The 17,477-nt window shown below is 36.7% G+C and overlaps 1 protein-coding gene across 2 annotated transcripts; it reads right to left on the bottom strand.

Moving 5' to 3' along the window:
• Positions 1 to 4: 4 nt before the first annotated feature.
• LOC146450853 (neuropeptide FF receptor 2-like) lies at positions 5 to 16,566 on the bottom strand. Of its 2 annotated transcripts, none has more exons than XM_085099890.1 (2): positions 16,474 to 16,566; positions 5 to 2,195 (listed from the first exon to the last, which is right to left on the bottom strand). In XM_085099890.1, the coding sequence occupies exon 2, from the start codon at positions 2,082 to 2,084 to the stop codon at positions 1,008 to 1,010; it is 1,077 nt and encodes a 358-aa protein (XP_084956016.1). In that variant the 5' UTR covers positions 2,085 to 2,195; positions 16,474 to 16,566; the 3' UTR covers positions 5 to 1,007. The 2 variants fall into 2 exon arrangements, with proteins under 2 accessions (XP_084956016.1, XP_084956017.1); XM_085099891.1 differs by lacking the exon at positions 16,474 to 16,566 and adding an exon at positions 10,173 to 10,268.
• Positions 16,567 to 17,477: the final 911 nt, after the last annotated feature.

Raw genomic sequence — 17,477 nt, 5'->3', positions numbered from 1 at the left:
GACTGTCACATTGGTAGTTTTGGTAGTGGGGTGGGAGGGGTTGGCCGCATTGACCTCACAACGTTCTCTGCGTAATTTGTCTGGCAGCAATATGACCTGTCCATGCTCACGTGACTAGATGTTTCCATGGGAGACACTTAAACAAGTTATCCTACGAGTTCGCTCGGAATATTACCTGGTACTTAGCTTACGAGGCCGTGGGCCTAGTTGGCTAAAATCAGGAGATTTTCCGAAGGATTGAGCAGGATAATTGTTTTACTATTCAATACGTTGATAACAAAACACAGAAAATTTTCCAGCTTTTGGTTGTAAGATTTATTTTATACATCATTTTAGTGATATTTGAGTGACATTTGTAGCATGATTTTTCATAATTTATAAAATAACCGAGCAAACATCCTATTCCTATACAGCGGGATTAATGGCGCAGAAATTCACAATTCTACCAAATAAAATAAATGAATTGTACAAAGACAAACCATGGACAAACTCTTTCGCGTCCGGCCAAAGGTCGTCAGCTGGTGTAAGTAGCAAACCGATCCGATGTGCGGTTTGTATTCCTTAAGAATATTGCGTTTGCCAATGACTGGAAACTAGTGTTTTTCTTCACCTCTGTAATGCTAAGTGACGCTAACAAAACTTTATTTGAATTTAAGAATAAAACAATAAGTCTACGACATTCTTTCAGCTATATCACACAAACGGTTTATTATTTTTCGCATATATGTACATGCTCTCAAATGCTCGACTTGCGTCTCTTCGTAGAACGAAATATATCGGCGTCGCGGCCCTAGGGGCCTCAGTTTTGGGGGAGGAGGAAAGTGCCCCCCCCCCCACCCACCCCCGATCCCCTCCCCCGCTACGACCCGCCATGAATGTATCACAGTCCGTCGGGTTAAGGAAGGTTACGTGGACGAAGTGGACGAAGACGAACTCCGGATTGGTATAAGAGGTAGCTGGGATGTGTGTGAGTTACGAAGGTATCCCACCGTCTCAAGCGTTTACTATCATACAATAGAATTCATAGTAGCAGATCGACCCTTCGGTGTCGCTAAGCTTTCTCGATCTTTCATACCCCAAAACTCCTTTCGCATCTGAGAGGGCTTTCCAGATATCTTGTAAAATAATTTGCTCAGATGATCCTTGAACGCGTCTCTATAGCTTTCGTTCAGGATCGTGTAACAAATAGGATTAGCAGCGCTGTTTGCAAAAGTAATGATGTTACCGAACGCGACAAGTTCCCAGAATTTGTCGTACTGCTTTTCGGCGTTGCCAAAATCAAGCCACAACCACAAAATGTTATTTGGAAGAACGCATACCGCGAACAGCATTGTCACTACCATGAGCATGCGCACGACCTTCTTTGCTTCCACGGTATGAAGATCTTGTAAATGGGGATTTCCATGTTTGGCGCGTCGAGCGAGCTCCCAGCCAATACTCATATAAGCGCCTGCAATTATTGTCAGTGGTAGAAGGTATTCGAATACGAACAAGCACACGGTGTAAGTTTTTCGCGCGCTTTTGCTTGGCCAATCCTCGTCGCATCTGCCTGATTCGTCATCTTTTATCAACACGCTCATGTAAGGGGTGACCGAAATCAGCGAAGCGATCCATATTCCCAGTATTATCCATTTTGCGCACCTGATCGTAAGCTGTGGCCGAAGTGGGTGGTTTATGGCCCAGAAACGTGATAAACTGACTGCTGTCAGGGTGAAAATAGACGCGAAAAGCGACAGCGTCTGTAAAGGATATATAACTTTGCACAGCAGTGCTCCGTAAGGCCATTGATAGCCCATTTCTTGCACAGGGATATCAAACGGAATACAAATGCATGTAAACGTCAAATCAGCAATAGCCAGGTTTAATATAAAATAATTGGTGACTGTTTTCATCTTTTTTCTTCGCAAGATGGCTGTGCAGACCAGAGAATTCCCCACTGCGCTGACGAGGAATATGACGACGTAAAGAGTGAGCTTTACAGCTCTTAAATCGGGCGCCATTTCGTGTTGTGTCCCAGAAATGTTCGCATTTAGGCTTGAACCCCTTTGAGCTCCGGAGTCGTTTAGTCTTGCACTCATTTCCATGTAAACGGATACTTGGTTTCTAAAGACACACAGTGATACTTTGCTTATGCCCTTACTGTAGAGCCAGGCAAATGTCTCTTTTCTTCTTAATCAAGTATTCTGGCAAGTATTCTGAAAAAAGAAATGAAAAGAGATATTAATCAAAAGAAATTTCATCAGCACTGTGTAAGACTGGTTCAATTCCCAAAGTATCGAATGCCCTTTGTTGTTCTTTCCAACTTCATATCTTTAATAGTTTCAGAACTCAATAAACTAGTGCAAGTCTTAAACATGTATTCTCTATGGCAGTCATTTCTTAGCTCAAATATAGTTTCCAACTTAGGGACGCTGCCTACTATGATAAGAAGCATTTTATGCGGAAAAAGCAGATCTTGCAAGAGATTTTGAAAGTCAATGTGCTGCACGTCTCTTGAAGTTGCCACTAGGGGCTAATCATAAACGAACAAGCTCCTTTCGTCTCAAAATACCGAAAAAAAAAACTTGAGAAAGCGATAAAATAAATGTAAGGTTCTATTTTAAAATTTTCCATCGATTGAGACGAAACAAGCAAAATCAATTTAGCAATTTGCATTTTGAAAGCGTAATGGGACGGAGCAAAGGCTTTTAACAACCGGCTAATTCGGCGTCTTGAGCCTTCTGGTTAATATTTCGCCCAGAAAATAAAATTGACTGATGAGAAAACGTGCATTTGTGTTCGTCGTCTCCACGATTTACATTTCTGTATGTTAATTCTGTTTTATTTATTTCAAATCAGTTTATATTATTTTATTCTTAATTTTATTCTATGTTATGTTACGTTCTTTATTTATTTATTTTAATTTATTTTATTTTACAGATCGTATCTTTCGTTGGGGAAAAAATTGGCAAGCTAACTTGAAGTTACCTCGTGTATTTTTCGTCTTATATCAACCTATTCAAAAGACGTATCGGAATATCAATTGAATATAACTAATCATCAGCACTATAAACAAATTTATTCTATTCCTCAGGGTAAACTAAGGAAATTTAATTGCAAATAACGACAGCAGAATAAATAGGTTTTCAAGTGTAGGCAAGGGTAAATAACTGATATACTAACAACCTCGTAACATCAGACCACTTGTACTTATAGACTCTAGTACTGTGATTGATCTTTATGTCATAATGCAATTTGTTTTATGCTTTTTTCCCGCGCCAAAACCCGGAAAGCAGCAGTCTCTCTGAGAATCAAGTTAGTAGCGGTTTTATGGCGACGGAGTTCCAACATTTTGAGTCGTTTGGCTTAAACTCTAAAGTGTGAGAATTCTAATAAAAAACCTGAACAGCACTTTTGCATGCCGTCGCTTGCTTATTTATAGTCAGGAATTTTATGAATGAAATTTTGCATGTCTCGGACCCTAAACTGCGAGACATGAGTTCCAAGTGCTCGTTAATTAAGGCCGTTTTATCACGCAATGCTTAAGAAAAATAGCTCCAGAAGACGCAAAAAGCTACAAAATTTTGGTAGATTTTTAAGTCTGCTTACGTTTATGAAATAAGACAAAAATGAACGTACTCACCGAAAGCAGGATTTTATGTCCTATTGTCACCAGTGGTGATTGTTGGATATCTTAGCTGAATGCTGTGCCGGCCTAAATGCTTTTCCGTAACATTCGGTCAGTTCTGCACTTCCGTAAATAAACACTAACTCATTTCCACTACAAAACTATATACTTAGTCAAATTCGTACAATGGAAGTAGATCTTACCATAGAAACACTTTGATGTAAGTTGGAACACTTGTGTAAACAGGGGCGGCAGAGTTCAGTGTGGGTGACTGAGTGGAATTTTTTTTTTTTTTTTTTTTGTTAGCCGATTGGATAGAAATAAATAAAAGTGGAAAATTAGACTAATCTAATGCATCTAGAGCGAAAAAAAATAAAACCATGCGCAACAACGAATGAAAAACCATAAAAAAGTAGCTGTTATTAATTTAGTGCCTGCGGGCTTGCGCTCACACGCCCAGACAAATTTGTTGTAACGGTTCCCATCTTTCTTCCCCCCTTCATTGTTGAATTTCACCAAGCGAGAGTGAAAGACACGCCATGAACGCAACGCAACGCAACATTTGAGCCGGGGTATCTCTGTGGGTATTTATGTAGTGTCTCAACAAATAATGACTGCATTAAGATGAATTGCTTCTCATCAAATCAAAGTAAGAAGTATATTTTAGGAAATGTGAACTGCAAGAGAAATTGTTGTTTATTACGGAAAGTACGAATTATTATTATTATTATTATTATTATTATTATTATTATTATTATTATTATTATTATTATTATTATTACAAGCGAAAGTAAGCTTTTCTCTTATTTTAACTCAACGCTCACTTTGTTACTGCTTTCACTACATTATTTTTATCCAAAATATAGCCGTTCAACAAAAACAGACAAGCATCTTTTGGGTATCTCTCATCTAATTCACCCCGCGGCTGCCAAAAGAAATATATAATCACAAAATAAAACTCAATTAACCTAGTTATCCCTTTACTTATAATTTTTGTTGTTTATGATACGCAACAAAAGCTATACCACTTATAGACAAACAATACTGAGATTAGGAAACACCATTGTGCTCACCGCGAACTCGAAAATTAATAATAAGCAAAACAGTATAGAATGGTTTGTTTTGAGAAATGTAAGAGCGTGCTTCTCTTTGAACAGTATTGGGTGCCGGCAATTGGAATTTTCTGTGCATGTAGCTTCTTTCCAACCTGCCAGTTATGCTCGTGAAAGCACTGGTGCATGAGCTTTATAAACTGTTATCATTACAAGAACGTAGTTAAAAAGTGTTGAAGTAAGTTGGTTTGAATCTCTTAATGGAACAAAAAGGCATTGGTTTAATTAGGTATGAATCTACTGTTCAGAAAACTTCAATCCACCGTCAATTATATTAAACTGTGCCAGGCTTAAACATGAACGAAATTTCAATGAACGTTGCTCTACATACATGCACATATACATACAATCCTTTATTTAAACACGATAGTGGTTTAAGCATACACTTGAATGTGAGGTTCATGCTAACTACTATTAAAATTGATATGACATACATCTTTGATTTTTACTTTAGTGTCAACTAACTGGAAAGTCAATAATGCAAAACAACACCAAATAAATCTCAAATGCGAAATTACTTCAAATGCAGATGTTGGCTTAAAAAAACTTACAGTGGAGAGAAAATAAATATTTGTAAATACTTGGGTATTTTAAAGTCAACAGTTCTAGAATCCTTTTAACTCAGATGATTGCTATTGGGTAAAACCAGACACACATCCTTGCGCACAAAAGTCATTTTTGCTCGGTAAACTCAAAGCTATAAGAGTAGGGTAAAGGCAATGAAGATCATTTGAATTAATTTCAAAGGCACCAGATGTGCAACTCCTTATGACCTCAAAAAGAAAGAGACAAGAAGGTCTTCATTTTTGTAGATGTAATTATGAGAAAGAATTGCTTTCAGTCAGTAAAACGGCTAACGTAGTATTCCAACTTGTGAAAGAAATGTGATCATCATGTTATGTTTTTAGCCTTATGAATAAATAGTAGTTTTTTGAGTCAGTGACACAGGCATACTCGGAAAAAGAACATCGAAGTTTTCCCGACAGGAGTCGAACCTAAGACCTTCCGATTACAATGTTCGGATGCCCTACCACTGAGCTACAGGAGACTCGTGGAAGCTAAGGCCATTAATCAAGGTTTATGGGACCGAAGCATCCTGCATACTTCTGGGATTCGAACGTCGACGAGTGGTATATGTGAAAAAAGAAAAAAAAAAAAAAAAACGCTGATGTTATGTTTAGCCTTTAACATTATTGCCATACACTTGTAAGAAAAAAAAACTAACCAAAACAAGTAAAACTCGAGAAGTTCCTTACTTACTAGACCTGATGGGAGCACGAAAGAAACGCTGAGGTACTGGTTGTCAATGAGCTCTTAGACACAAGTGAAACCAATCCTGTTGCCTCTCCTTTCAAAATAATGACTATGCTTCAGTTAGTGGTAATTCCTATTTAACCAAGTGAATTGTTGCCCAAGGTACATAAGCCCGCGTGCTCGTTTTCGTATTAGCTATATTTGGCCTTTTGTTACCCAAAAAATTAATAACTCAGAGAATAGATATCGGGTCGGATATTTCTAATTCTCATTAACATATGGCATCATGCGCCGCTGCTAATTTATATTTCCTACACTGTTTTTAATTAGTTTAAAAGACATTATTATTATTATCATGAAGTTATTAAATGTATTTCCCCTTACTTTTAACTCCGTCATTCGATAAAATCCTCTAACTTAAGAGTGTCAAAGGCCTCATTGTATAGCCCGAAATTTTGAGTTGAACTGAAATGTGTAAGGTATAAGCATTAATTAACATTTTATAAGTTTTCATTTGGATGTATGCTCTTTACGTTTTCATTCATCCGGCCCAATAGTTAACCACAATTCGATCACAGTATCTCTGTGTTTTAAAGTAAAAAAATCATTGTAATGTGTTTGACATTTATTTACCTATGAAAATGTAGTGAACACGTCTTCTTTTTGATACAAAAACTATCCTACAGAAAAACACGACTCAGGACTGTAGCAACTGCAGAAGGGGTTTTTTTTATAGGCTATTTATTCTGGAGACAAGAAAAACGCGGTGTGTCGTATATCAAACAGCGACAACATTTAGTTTCTTGTTTTTCCTAGTCGGTAAGTACAAGGAATATTAACACTTGAATTTAGACATTTAATTATAGTTAAATTACTGTCAGTTCACTTTGTACGCCGACCCCACTGTTTTATAGCCACTTTGTTACTTAAAACCCCTACCTTTTCCAATAAGAAATGTACATTAAAAAATAACAGCAGCAACAACAACAACAAACATTCGTTTGAATTAAAACATTTTGCATCAAATGATAAATAAACGGAAAGGGACTAAAGAGCAATATTCTTAAGCCTATATGTTTGTTTGATCGCTGTAAATAATCAAACGTTGTTGTTGTTGTTGTTGTTTTTTCTTTTTCATTTCAAGTTAGCATCATAAAAAATACAAGATCCATAAGATGATAGAACCCTTTTCACTCTATTTTTCGTGTACTTTCTTGTACTTTGTGATAAAACCCAGATATAAGTTACATTAAGTAACTTAAAAAATATTACAAATGAGACAGCTTAAAAAAGCAAAGGACCTTCTGATAACTTCCGATAACATTTTTATCATTATTATTAATCTATGTTCGATAGTGAAGTAAATTAACGAAAACAAATTTCTGAGCATTAACTCTAGCTATGTACAGTATAATCGTCTATTATTCATGAGCGCACCGAAGATTTAATTTTCGCACGGGACGTCAAAAAGCACTTATGAAATCAAATAATTCGAAGCGACAGCAACCTGACGTGCTTTCCATTTGGTCAAAATTGCCGGTTCATCCGGTTCAAATGTACACGGAAACTTGCGCATATGCCGGAAATTTTCCGGAACAAAAGGACAACCTTTTGAGGTACTCCTTAAGTTTCTCTGCTCCATTTACACAAAATTTCTATGTGAATTGTAATTGGCTTCGTGCACCATCACATTAATGTTTTTGGTCTACCGTTTGAAAACTATTAGGCTTTTCGTCTGGAAAGAAGAAAAGTCTCTCTATTTGGCAAGGAAAGTTTCTGGAGTTACAAACTGAAAATCTGGGCTAAGTGTCACTTGCTTAATTAGGCGTGATTTCGGTTCCCAAAATTCGCTGAACCAAATAAACTCCTTAAGATTAAAGACACAACTCAGCGAAGAATAAGGCTGACTTAAACGCACAATCTTTCCTTCCTTATTAAACTGAATATAGGGAACGCCTTTTTCAAACTAAAAGGGACTTGAGGGCTCAACTAATGGTTCATCCAACAGTTACCAGTTTGTCTCATTCCTTGTTACTTATCGGAAAAGTTCAAAACGAAATGCAGATGCTTTGATATAATGTAGGTGCGCTTAGCTTTACCAAGCCAATTTTCAGGCACTCCACTCAAATGATGGGAAACTAATAATCCAAATTCAACAGGACAGGTTAAAAATCCCAATTGGCAAGAGGCAAACCAGCTGGATATTTACAAGCCGCGCAACCGAGGAGTTGAACTCAGGGCAACCGAGAACAACTCCAGCAGTTGTCAGTGGCTTAATCCACGTAACTTTTATTTCATAATTTCATTTAACAGTTGCTTATTAGTAATTGTAAGGAAGTAAAAAAGGGGAAAAAAGCTGTCTTTACAGTTTCCTTGTTATCGAATCTGATATTTAGCAAATAAAACAAAAACGTTTCCATTTTTTTTATTTTTATTATTCAAAAGCAAGGTCAAGGTGTCCCAAGTTACTTTGTGCTACAAAATTTTACCATATCTCCACTTAATGCAAACCCAAGACGTGGCAAACAAACCGTTTGTAGAGAAAGAAAACCAGTTCATCTATTAAATGGTTTTAAGGTGAAAACTGATGTCTTAGTGAGTAACTAGACAGTTATCGGTGCATTTTTTTTTTTCAGCTAAAATTCACGATCGACCACCTCAGCTTAAGGCTTATCAGCTATATCAGCCATCTGCTGACTTTTCAAATTTTAGCAAATTCTTAGTAATCACCATGCAGATAATCACAGGAAAAAAGTTGAGTCACGAACTATTTGGACGTTTGTTCGGCTTAAATTCAATAATACTTCGCTAGCAATAATCTGTGATTGGCTTAATGTTTCAGCACCCTTATCAATATCACTGCTGTGTAGATTTGAATCTGTGGCTACGACGAGATTAGGAAGCGTAATCCTTCTTCGCCCGAGGTAGTATAAAAGCTGAAGACGATAATCAACCTTGTTTGTAGACTGATCACAATTACGAGGGTACGCCCTGCTATATTATGCGCACATGCTAAGGTAAAACGTGGCTTCTTGAAACGAATTTCAAAGCGCGAACTGCTTAATGTAATAAGAGTTTCCTTTAAAACTCTCCCCTCGATTTCATTGCTGCTGTCGCACAACTAATTTAGACACCGTCCTATAATTTACCATCCCGGTTCTCCAAAGAAAATAAATAAATTTTAGTTAGCGAAGAAAGAAATATCTGAAACACAAACAACAACACAAAGTAAAGTACTGCTCAGCAGCTTTTGGTTGCATATGTGGTAATTTCTAAGGATTGGGTTTACAAAATCAAAAGTTAGAACGGCTTTTTAAAGCATATTGTATAGCAGTATAGAAACGTACTGCTCATTAGCTATCCCAGAGTGTCATACGGAATCATTCACTTACATAACCTTAAGTTAGACCAGCTTGAACACAGGTTTAAAAGGGTTGATCTTTATCAATTTTGAGAATGACCTTGTGCACTATAATGAACAGTGTTGTAAGAGAGTAGACCCAACAGATGTTGCTTGAATGGCAATTTGAAGTTTTTGCAAATTTAATGCGCTAGTCGGTACCATCTTGAGCGTAATTGGCCCGCGCCGCTGGGAACGTATGCACGAGAGCTTTCATATTTAAAGAAATCTATTTAATATCTCCAAAGCTAGAACGAGCTTGGTACAGTGTGATAAACAGTGCCACAGGAAAATACAACTTAATGCCTGTTATTTGAATTATATATTGACCGATGTGCTCCAACTGGGAAGCAAGGTCAGGGAGCTCTATCGCAGTCCGTTTGCTGCGTTTACGACGAAATCATCTTGGTAATAGGCCCACGCCACGGGGAACTTCAAAAGCATGATAGCTTTTACTTCAACGATAACTTTAAAGGGTTCATTTACAATATCCAGTCAAACGTTCGAACAACCAAAAACAGGATGAACACTGCTACAGGAAGCACAACTCGGTGGTTCACACTCTAAACCCCACTGTTACACTTTTTCTGAGCATCAAAATAAAATTTTACAGAAGTTACATAACCGCCATGAAGTCGTAATCAAGATCTTGCCGCCGAACCACATTGGTCTTAAACCTCCTTATAGCTTTTATCATCGATGGCAACTTAACTTTGAAACCACAATATATACATATATGCATGGATCAAAATTTGATCGATCCTAAGAGCTAAAGGTTAAAAAATATTGTCATCCTTACTTTAATCCAATGAAAATTGCCCCTATGTGCTTATATATTTCGTCCATTATTGGTTAGATTTTCAACCATTTTTTTTTTCAGTGTATGACAGTTTTCTCTCGTGTATTCTTCCTCTCCTTTAGTCAAAAAGTGATTGAGAGCTTTCTATGACTTTATGGCGACTATGCGTTGTCCGTCTTTAAATAATCAGTTTTGCATCTGCTCGCTCTCGTGTCATTTTTTATGTAAATTGTTTCGTTCGTTTGAAGTGTTTTTGCACGAAAATACCACTTACATAACTTCTCCCCTAATCGTCATGTTCTTAAATGAATGAATTGTAAACATGGATTTCTGTTCATAAATTGCATCGCTTTATGTCTTTTTTTTATTTTATTTTATTTTATTTTATTCTATTTTATTTTATTTTATTTTATTTTATTTTATTTCATTTTATTTTATTTTATTTTTAAATATTATTTTCACACAATTTATAAAGGATCTTAACTCCTGAATATGAACACAAATGCCGGTGGGAAAAAAATCGAACATTTATAATTATATCCTTTTCCGTTTTGTCACTTACTATCAATGCGTAGATCAAATCGATAATTAGACTTCAGAGACTAGGGGAAAAAGGAATTGCAAATTACAACTGACTCACTCAGCCTGTTAACTCCTATTTACTTTGCTAAATAAACACCCTATAACAAGGCCAAATTCACCTGCGAAGACCTTCTTAATTGCATTTTCTTTGACGGCCATGTGCAAAGAAAATATCAATACAATATCGGCGGCCTAATTTCATTCACATTTTGAGCGGAATGTTTTACAGTTTTCTAATTTAATTTCGCTATAAAAGCGGCTTTTTTTTCCTAAACAGTAAACAAAAAAATCAATTAATGTTATCTGGTTTACAGACCCTCCAAGCTCTTTCACTCATACCAACTTGAATTGTATAATCGAATATCCTTGCACTAATTATATATGAGCCTGTTTTCTTTTAGGCTTTATAACACCATTAGATTGTTTAATGACATGTTTCTTGCACTGGTGTTAATGCAACAGTAGGCCACTCACGGTTAAAACTGGCGATGAACTCTCAATGGCTTTGAGGAAAGTTGAAAATTTCTCAAGATAACAAATGAGGCACACTAGGCCACCACGATCTAATTTCCATGTTTTAGGCAATTCAGGCATACTGCAGTAAGATTATTATCATAAGACTAAGTATAATTAATCAAACCTAACGAATTAGGTTTTTGTGATTTTGTACGGCAAGATAGCCAAAGCAATTTGGGATATGAATGGTGATGAACTGGTTTCTGTTGAAAATTCTAGCCGTTAGCGCATTCGTCTAATATGTTAACAGGAAAAAATGTCGACTCACATCATAGTGTACCTCGAGAAATTTTCAGGATGAATTTTTGTTTCCTTTTAGGTAACCCAATACCTTGTATTTTTGCGCCTATTTCATTTTCGCTATTTTTTGTTCATCTGCTCAAGTGTCCAGTACCAAAAATTATACTGGCGAAAATAACCCACAGAAAAAAAAAATAATAAAGTCAAGGTTTTAATTATTTCTAAGCTAAAATTAGCGAGGACAGGTATTTGTAGTATCAGCGCCAATAATTTTTTTTCCTTTTTACTTCACTCGTCCGATTTTGCGAAAATTTTAATTTTACCGGGGTATTTTGCCCTGCAAATGTCAGTTTTAAAAAGATTTGTGGACACAATTTAAAGCAAGGTCATTGGAGTATGTTGACCAAGCAGTGAACACTATTTTTCACAGTTACTTCTGCTTTCAAGTCGAGTTTCACTATCGAATCTGTCCTGTTTTACTTATAAGTGACTCACCTCTCAAAGTGCACCTAACAAATCGTATTTTACTGTTAAAGCGGGTTTCAATCGCGCTTTCGTTGTAAAAACAAATTAAAACCAAAGTAATTCCTCTGACCAATAAAAACAGACGTAAACAGCACGCTGAACCAATCAGAACACTAAGCAAGTACATGCAGCCGGCGCCAAGCGCGGGAAAACGCGTGCAAACAAGCCACGATTTTGTTTCTCATTGGTTGTGAAAGTGGCGCGAGTTTAGCTAGCCAATCACAGAGCGCAGAAACCAAAAACCAAAGCAAACGCTAAATTACTTCTTTTACTCAATTTAAAACCGCTCTAAAGCAAACTGTATCACTAGTTTGTACGCTGGACTGATTTACTGAAATATAATCGATCGGAGCTGTACGAGCGAATTTTTGTTGTACTTAAAATAGATATTGCGACTTACAAACTCTGCTATCAAGACCTTGAATGAAATTTGGTCATGGAAAAAAAGCCGTATATAATTTTTCTCGCCTTTTTTGTGATTTAAAACAAACTTAAGGCGAATTGTGTGACTTTCGATAGACTGATCTAAAAGCGCAATAGTCGCAAGTTATAGAGTTCGATACCGAGTGATACTTCGTAAAAAATAATTAGTTTATACTAACTGTCAATAAAATGTAAATAAAAAAATGAATCGTCAGTGCAGTCATTCAATTAACGAACGAATCTGCTCTCGGCGCAGCGGTGAGAAAGATCCAAGTATATTTTCCGGCTTAAAAATGAAATTATCATAACAGCATGATTAAGACCGCAGTGTTGTTAGAGGAGAAGATTGATACTGTTAAGTTTCTTTTAAGATGAATTCCAACTGACGAAGAGCTTCTTCCAAAAAAATTGGAAATGAAAACGAAGGAAGTTATAACAATTAATCAAAAGACAAATTGGGCTTACTAAAACATGAAACGATCGCGAATTATTTACAAAATTATAACCTTTTCTAAACCAGATCTATTTTCAATGTAGTCTGTAGCGCCCTTACTTCAGGTGAATTGCGGTTTATGCAGCATATCTGCGTTTTAAAAACATTCAAAACTATACTTTAATTGCATAGTGATCAAGAAAGAAAACAAAGAAGCATCAATTCTTGGCGATAGCAATGTAAACTTCCTCAGTCTGTAGGTGTATTTTTACACCTTCGAGTTTACTTTTGCCGTATACGTTTTTTTTTTTATGTATGCTATCGTTTTGCTGTCTCTGACAGTCTTCCTGATTTTATTTATAACCTCTTCTAAACCACTGATCTATTTTCAGCTCTGTTGAAGTCTGTAGCGCCCTTACTTCAGGTGAATTGCGGTTTATGCAGCATGTCTGCGTTTTAAAAACATTCTAATCTATACTTTAATCAGTGCATAGTGATAAAGAAAGAAAACAATGAAGCATTAATTCTTGGCGATAGAAATGTAAACCTCCTCAGCCTGTAGGTGTATTTTTACATCTTCGAGTTTACTTTTGCGGTATATGTTTTTTTTTTATGTATGCTATCTTTTTGCTGTCTCTGACATAATCTTCCTGTTTTTATTTAACTACTGCATTAAAGACGATAGAAATCATTCTAAACTTCCTCAGTCTGTACGTGTATTTTTACACCTTCGAGTTTACTTTTGCGGTATATGTTTTTATTATGTATCCCATCTTTTTGCTGTCTCTGACATAGTCTTCCTGTTTTTATTTCATTACATGCATAGAAGAACTCTCAAATCGATTTTTCTTTGCCTTTTTTCCTTCATGGACAGAACCAAAACAAATCGTTATCAAATCTAATCATATGCCATCTAACACATTACCTTAACTTTCATGCGTTAATTTTGATTTAAAAACTGTAGATGTTTTGAAAACACTCTGTGAGTATTGCTGGTAAATTTTAATCCTTATTTATAATCAGTACTGTAACATTCCGTGGAGCATTAGCAAATGTTATTTTAGCCCTTCTATTTTTACCTTGTTTTGAAATCTAGCAACTTTCACCCCTCGGAAGCAACCCGACATCTTCAGCAACTCTGGCTGACATTGGGTCTTTGATAGCAACGTTAGCAAATCCCAATGTCCTAAACTAGTCCTCGACTTCTATGGTCTTAACAAGCGCTGCTTCGATCACAAAAATAATATTCTTCTCTTACCGAAGAAACATGAAGACCAGTGTTTTTGTTTTATGAAACAGTTAGTACGGGAAGTGGTATTTCCCTACAATTCAAATGCTAATATAATTGGAAAAACTGCAGCTGATGCTACGTTTTAACCGGTTGGTCTATGTGGTTTTAGAGTCGTGCTGTGAATAAAACATGCGTTGGCAACCTCAAATCTGGTACGAAAGTAATCATTTAATAGTACTTATTTTATATCAAAACGAGAACTCAAAGAAATGATTCTTCCAATGAGTAATTTTCAAAACACACACACAAAAAACCCTAGTACATACATACGCACACAAAGAAGAAAGGAAAGGTTAACTGGAAAGGTTTAATTCAAAGCCACTATTTGTATAAACATGTGACGATTTTGCGGCACTTGGCAATACTATCAAGCTATGTAATTATGTGAAGGTTGTCATGAATGCAATTCGAGGAACCATCACAGCCTGACATCTTTGCCTCTATTTGGGCCACTGGGAATACTCTTTAATTAAATACTTTCAACAATAAAGCCATAGATTAAATATCTTTTGACAGGAAAACGAAATAAAATTGCTCTTATTAAGCCCGGCCTGTTTACACTACAGAGAATTTTTGGCACGACTCAGGTGAAATAAGTATGAACACGTTGTTTACACTACAAACTTTATTCGAGCCAAACCTTTGTTTTTTGTGTACGCGTGCCAATTTCACACAAGCCGCGCCAAAACGTTTCTGTAGTGTAAACCGGGATTTAATTGCTTTTATTTGCGTACGTTTCTGCCAGTGATTAATTTAAAGAGGGAAAGTTTGGAGTGTTAAGTGCAGATGTCTCTCATTTGTCCTGAGCAAATGACAGCTCGACATCGCTTCTCGGATTACCGTAATTGTTAAAGTTGGAAAAATATACTAAAGAAACAAATAGGTTTAGACGAACATTAACGGGAACTGAGTGGACTAGTAAATTCTAAGATGACCCATAAACTAAATAGTACATATAGCTATGTATCATAACGGCCTTTTTCTTTTTTACTTTCTCAGCCATTTGTATCATCTATTAAAAGTTGAATTCTGATCCGAATACTATACTCAAAACGTTACTTCAGGAATAGCTTAATAGTGTAAGACCAGTCTCAAATATCAGGTTAAAAAAACGTAGTTTGCATATATGCATTTGTAAATGACTTTACTTTTTTATAACACAAGCTCAAATTTAAAATCCGTATTGAAATAACATTTGATGGTACGTTAATTTTCAGGGCAATGTTCACGCCCCTCCTCTTCTCTTAGCTATAAAACCCTAATGAGAACCCCAACCCCTCCTTCCCGACGTTCATAGAGACTACAAACAGACTTAATTGTAGAATCATCGCTCGTATTTCGGTAGAAACTTTGATGCATTCTCTTGAAATCCCGAACAATTTCTTCGTCTATTTTTTAATTATCATTTTCTTTAGAAAGGAGACTGTTACAAGCTTATTGAAGTAGTCTGAAATGTCAGCCGTCTCCTCCCCCTAACCCACAGAGGGCACAAGAGAGAGGTCTCCTCCTCCCCCTAACTATAAGTTATCGATAATTTACTTTGTCAGCAGGACATAAAAATTGGGCGTACTCAGTGTAGTCAAAATACAGTCACACCGCAAACATAACATACAGCCCAAATTGTTCCATTACGGTGTTGTCCGCATGCCGCATTCAAAAAATCTAAATACCATAAAACGTTGCCAAACTTTTTCAAACCAATATTCAGAGAGTAGATCAGTTCAAGCATTTTTGTTTTTTTTTTTTTTTTTGCTTTTCCGTAGACTCCCTCATCACTTATGTTGCCAGAACACGATGAAAGTAATGAAGAAACATGATGAAAGTAATTAAGTTGAAAGTTGAAAGTTTCAGAAACGCACAATCCTTGATAGGTTGTCGAAAGATACCTTCAATGGTGTTGCGCGATTCCGAAATTCGATCGCAACTGTACTGCAACCTACTTTTATTGTTATTCTAGTTGATTACGTTCTCGTCAGTTGGATTTGATACATAGAGATGGCGCGTTGGCAATTCAAGTTGAAAAAGAATCGAATTTAGTTCGAGTGCAATTGTTACCATAACCAGGTTTGGTTGAAAGTTTACAGACAAGCCGCTTTTCCTCGTGTCTCAAGCTCAGGACATAATTGTTATTTGCCCTGTTTAATATCTCTAAGGAAAATGCGCTATAAATCCCAACGAATCCTTTTTATGCCTCTGCCAGGAGTTTCACAAGTGGCGCGGGATAAGACTGAATGAAACTTTGTTTCGTATAGAATTAACTACTTTAGTGAAAGATGAACGAAGCCGCCTACCTCAAAAATTTGGACGTGTCTTTTAACGTGGTTGGCTGAATTAAGCTGGGTATGGATATCTTTTTGACTTGCTCTATAATACTTGCTCTTTCGCTGCGGCAGTCTCAGTGGCATTGAATCATAAGACGTCGTCTGTCAATGCTAAATACTAATATTGCATCCTGTATGTTCCCTGATATTTGTGTCAATACTGTGCATGAATAAACGGATCCGCCTTGAGGGTGGGGAGCGGAGGGTTAGGGGGGGGTGTTAGTCCTTAATATAAACTAGCCATGTGCGGTTCGTTACAGTATTGCTTTGTAGATCTGTTTATATTTTAACCTTTAATTTTGATCGGATCATTTTAGTTTGCACGAAATACGTAACATTGTATTTTCGGCTTTTTCGCTCTGAAAAGGATTTTTTCTTGGTTTTGTACTAGCTAAGGAGAATAGGCCCACCCCGGACATTTCAAAAGTTAGTTATAAATTGTTGTTAACTATTATCGATGTTGTTATTTCTATCGTTGTCTACCTTCTCTAATCAACCGGATATCGATGAATGAAAACTTGCGTCAACGTGCCGGGAAAAACATCACGTTCAGATAGCAACATGTTTTCTAAACTGCGAACCGGAACGACACTACGTTTTTCAGTTTTCCTGTTATCCAAATTTTTACTTAGCCATTTAAGGCCATTTGTTACCAATATATTTCAGTTATTCTACAAATTTTGTTTATTTCTCGCCACTTCCGCCGTTACGACCCGGATGTTAGCATCAGTCTGCCAGGCCATACCCTGGGTGCCAGAGACTTTTCATGCGCTGTTTCCGGTTTCGGTCACGTCTTTGCCCCGTTCGTGGGTTCGACCTTCGGCCGAAAAAGTGTTCCCGCCACGCCGCGCGAAAAAAAGACCGCTGGCTGACCCAGGCCAAGGTCACCAAGTGAAGCGGGCAACATTTTCTTTGAACTTGTCGTGCGAGAAATATTGCTTTGTAAGTTGCGACTGTTTGATGCATTCGCGATA

Source organism: Pavona decussata, unplaced genomic scaffold (assembly GCF_977016875.1).
Source record: "Pavona decussata unplaced genomic scaffold, jaPavDecu1.1 SCAFFOLD_417, whole genome shotgun sequence".
NCBI classification, from domain to species: Eukaryota; Metazoa; Cnidaria; class Anthozoa; order Scleractinia; family Agariciidae; genus Pavona; species Pavona decussata.
Note: the sequence above shows the minus strand (reverse complement) of the source record. Positions and strands in the feature narration are given on the sequence as shown.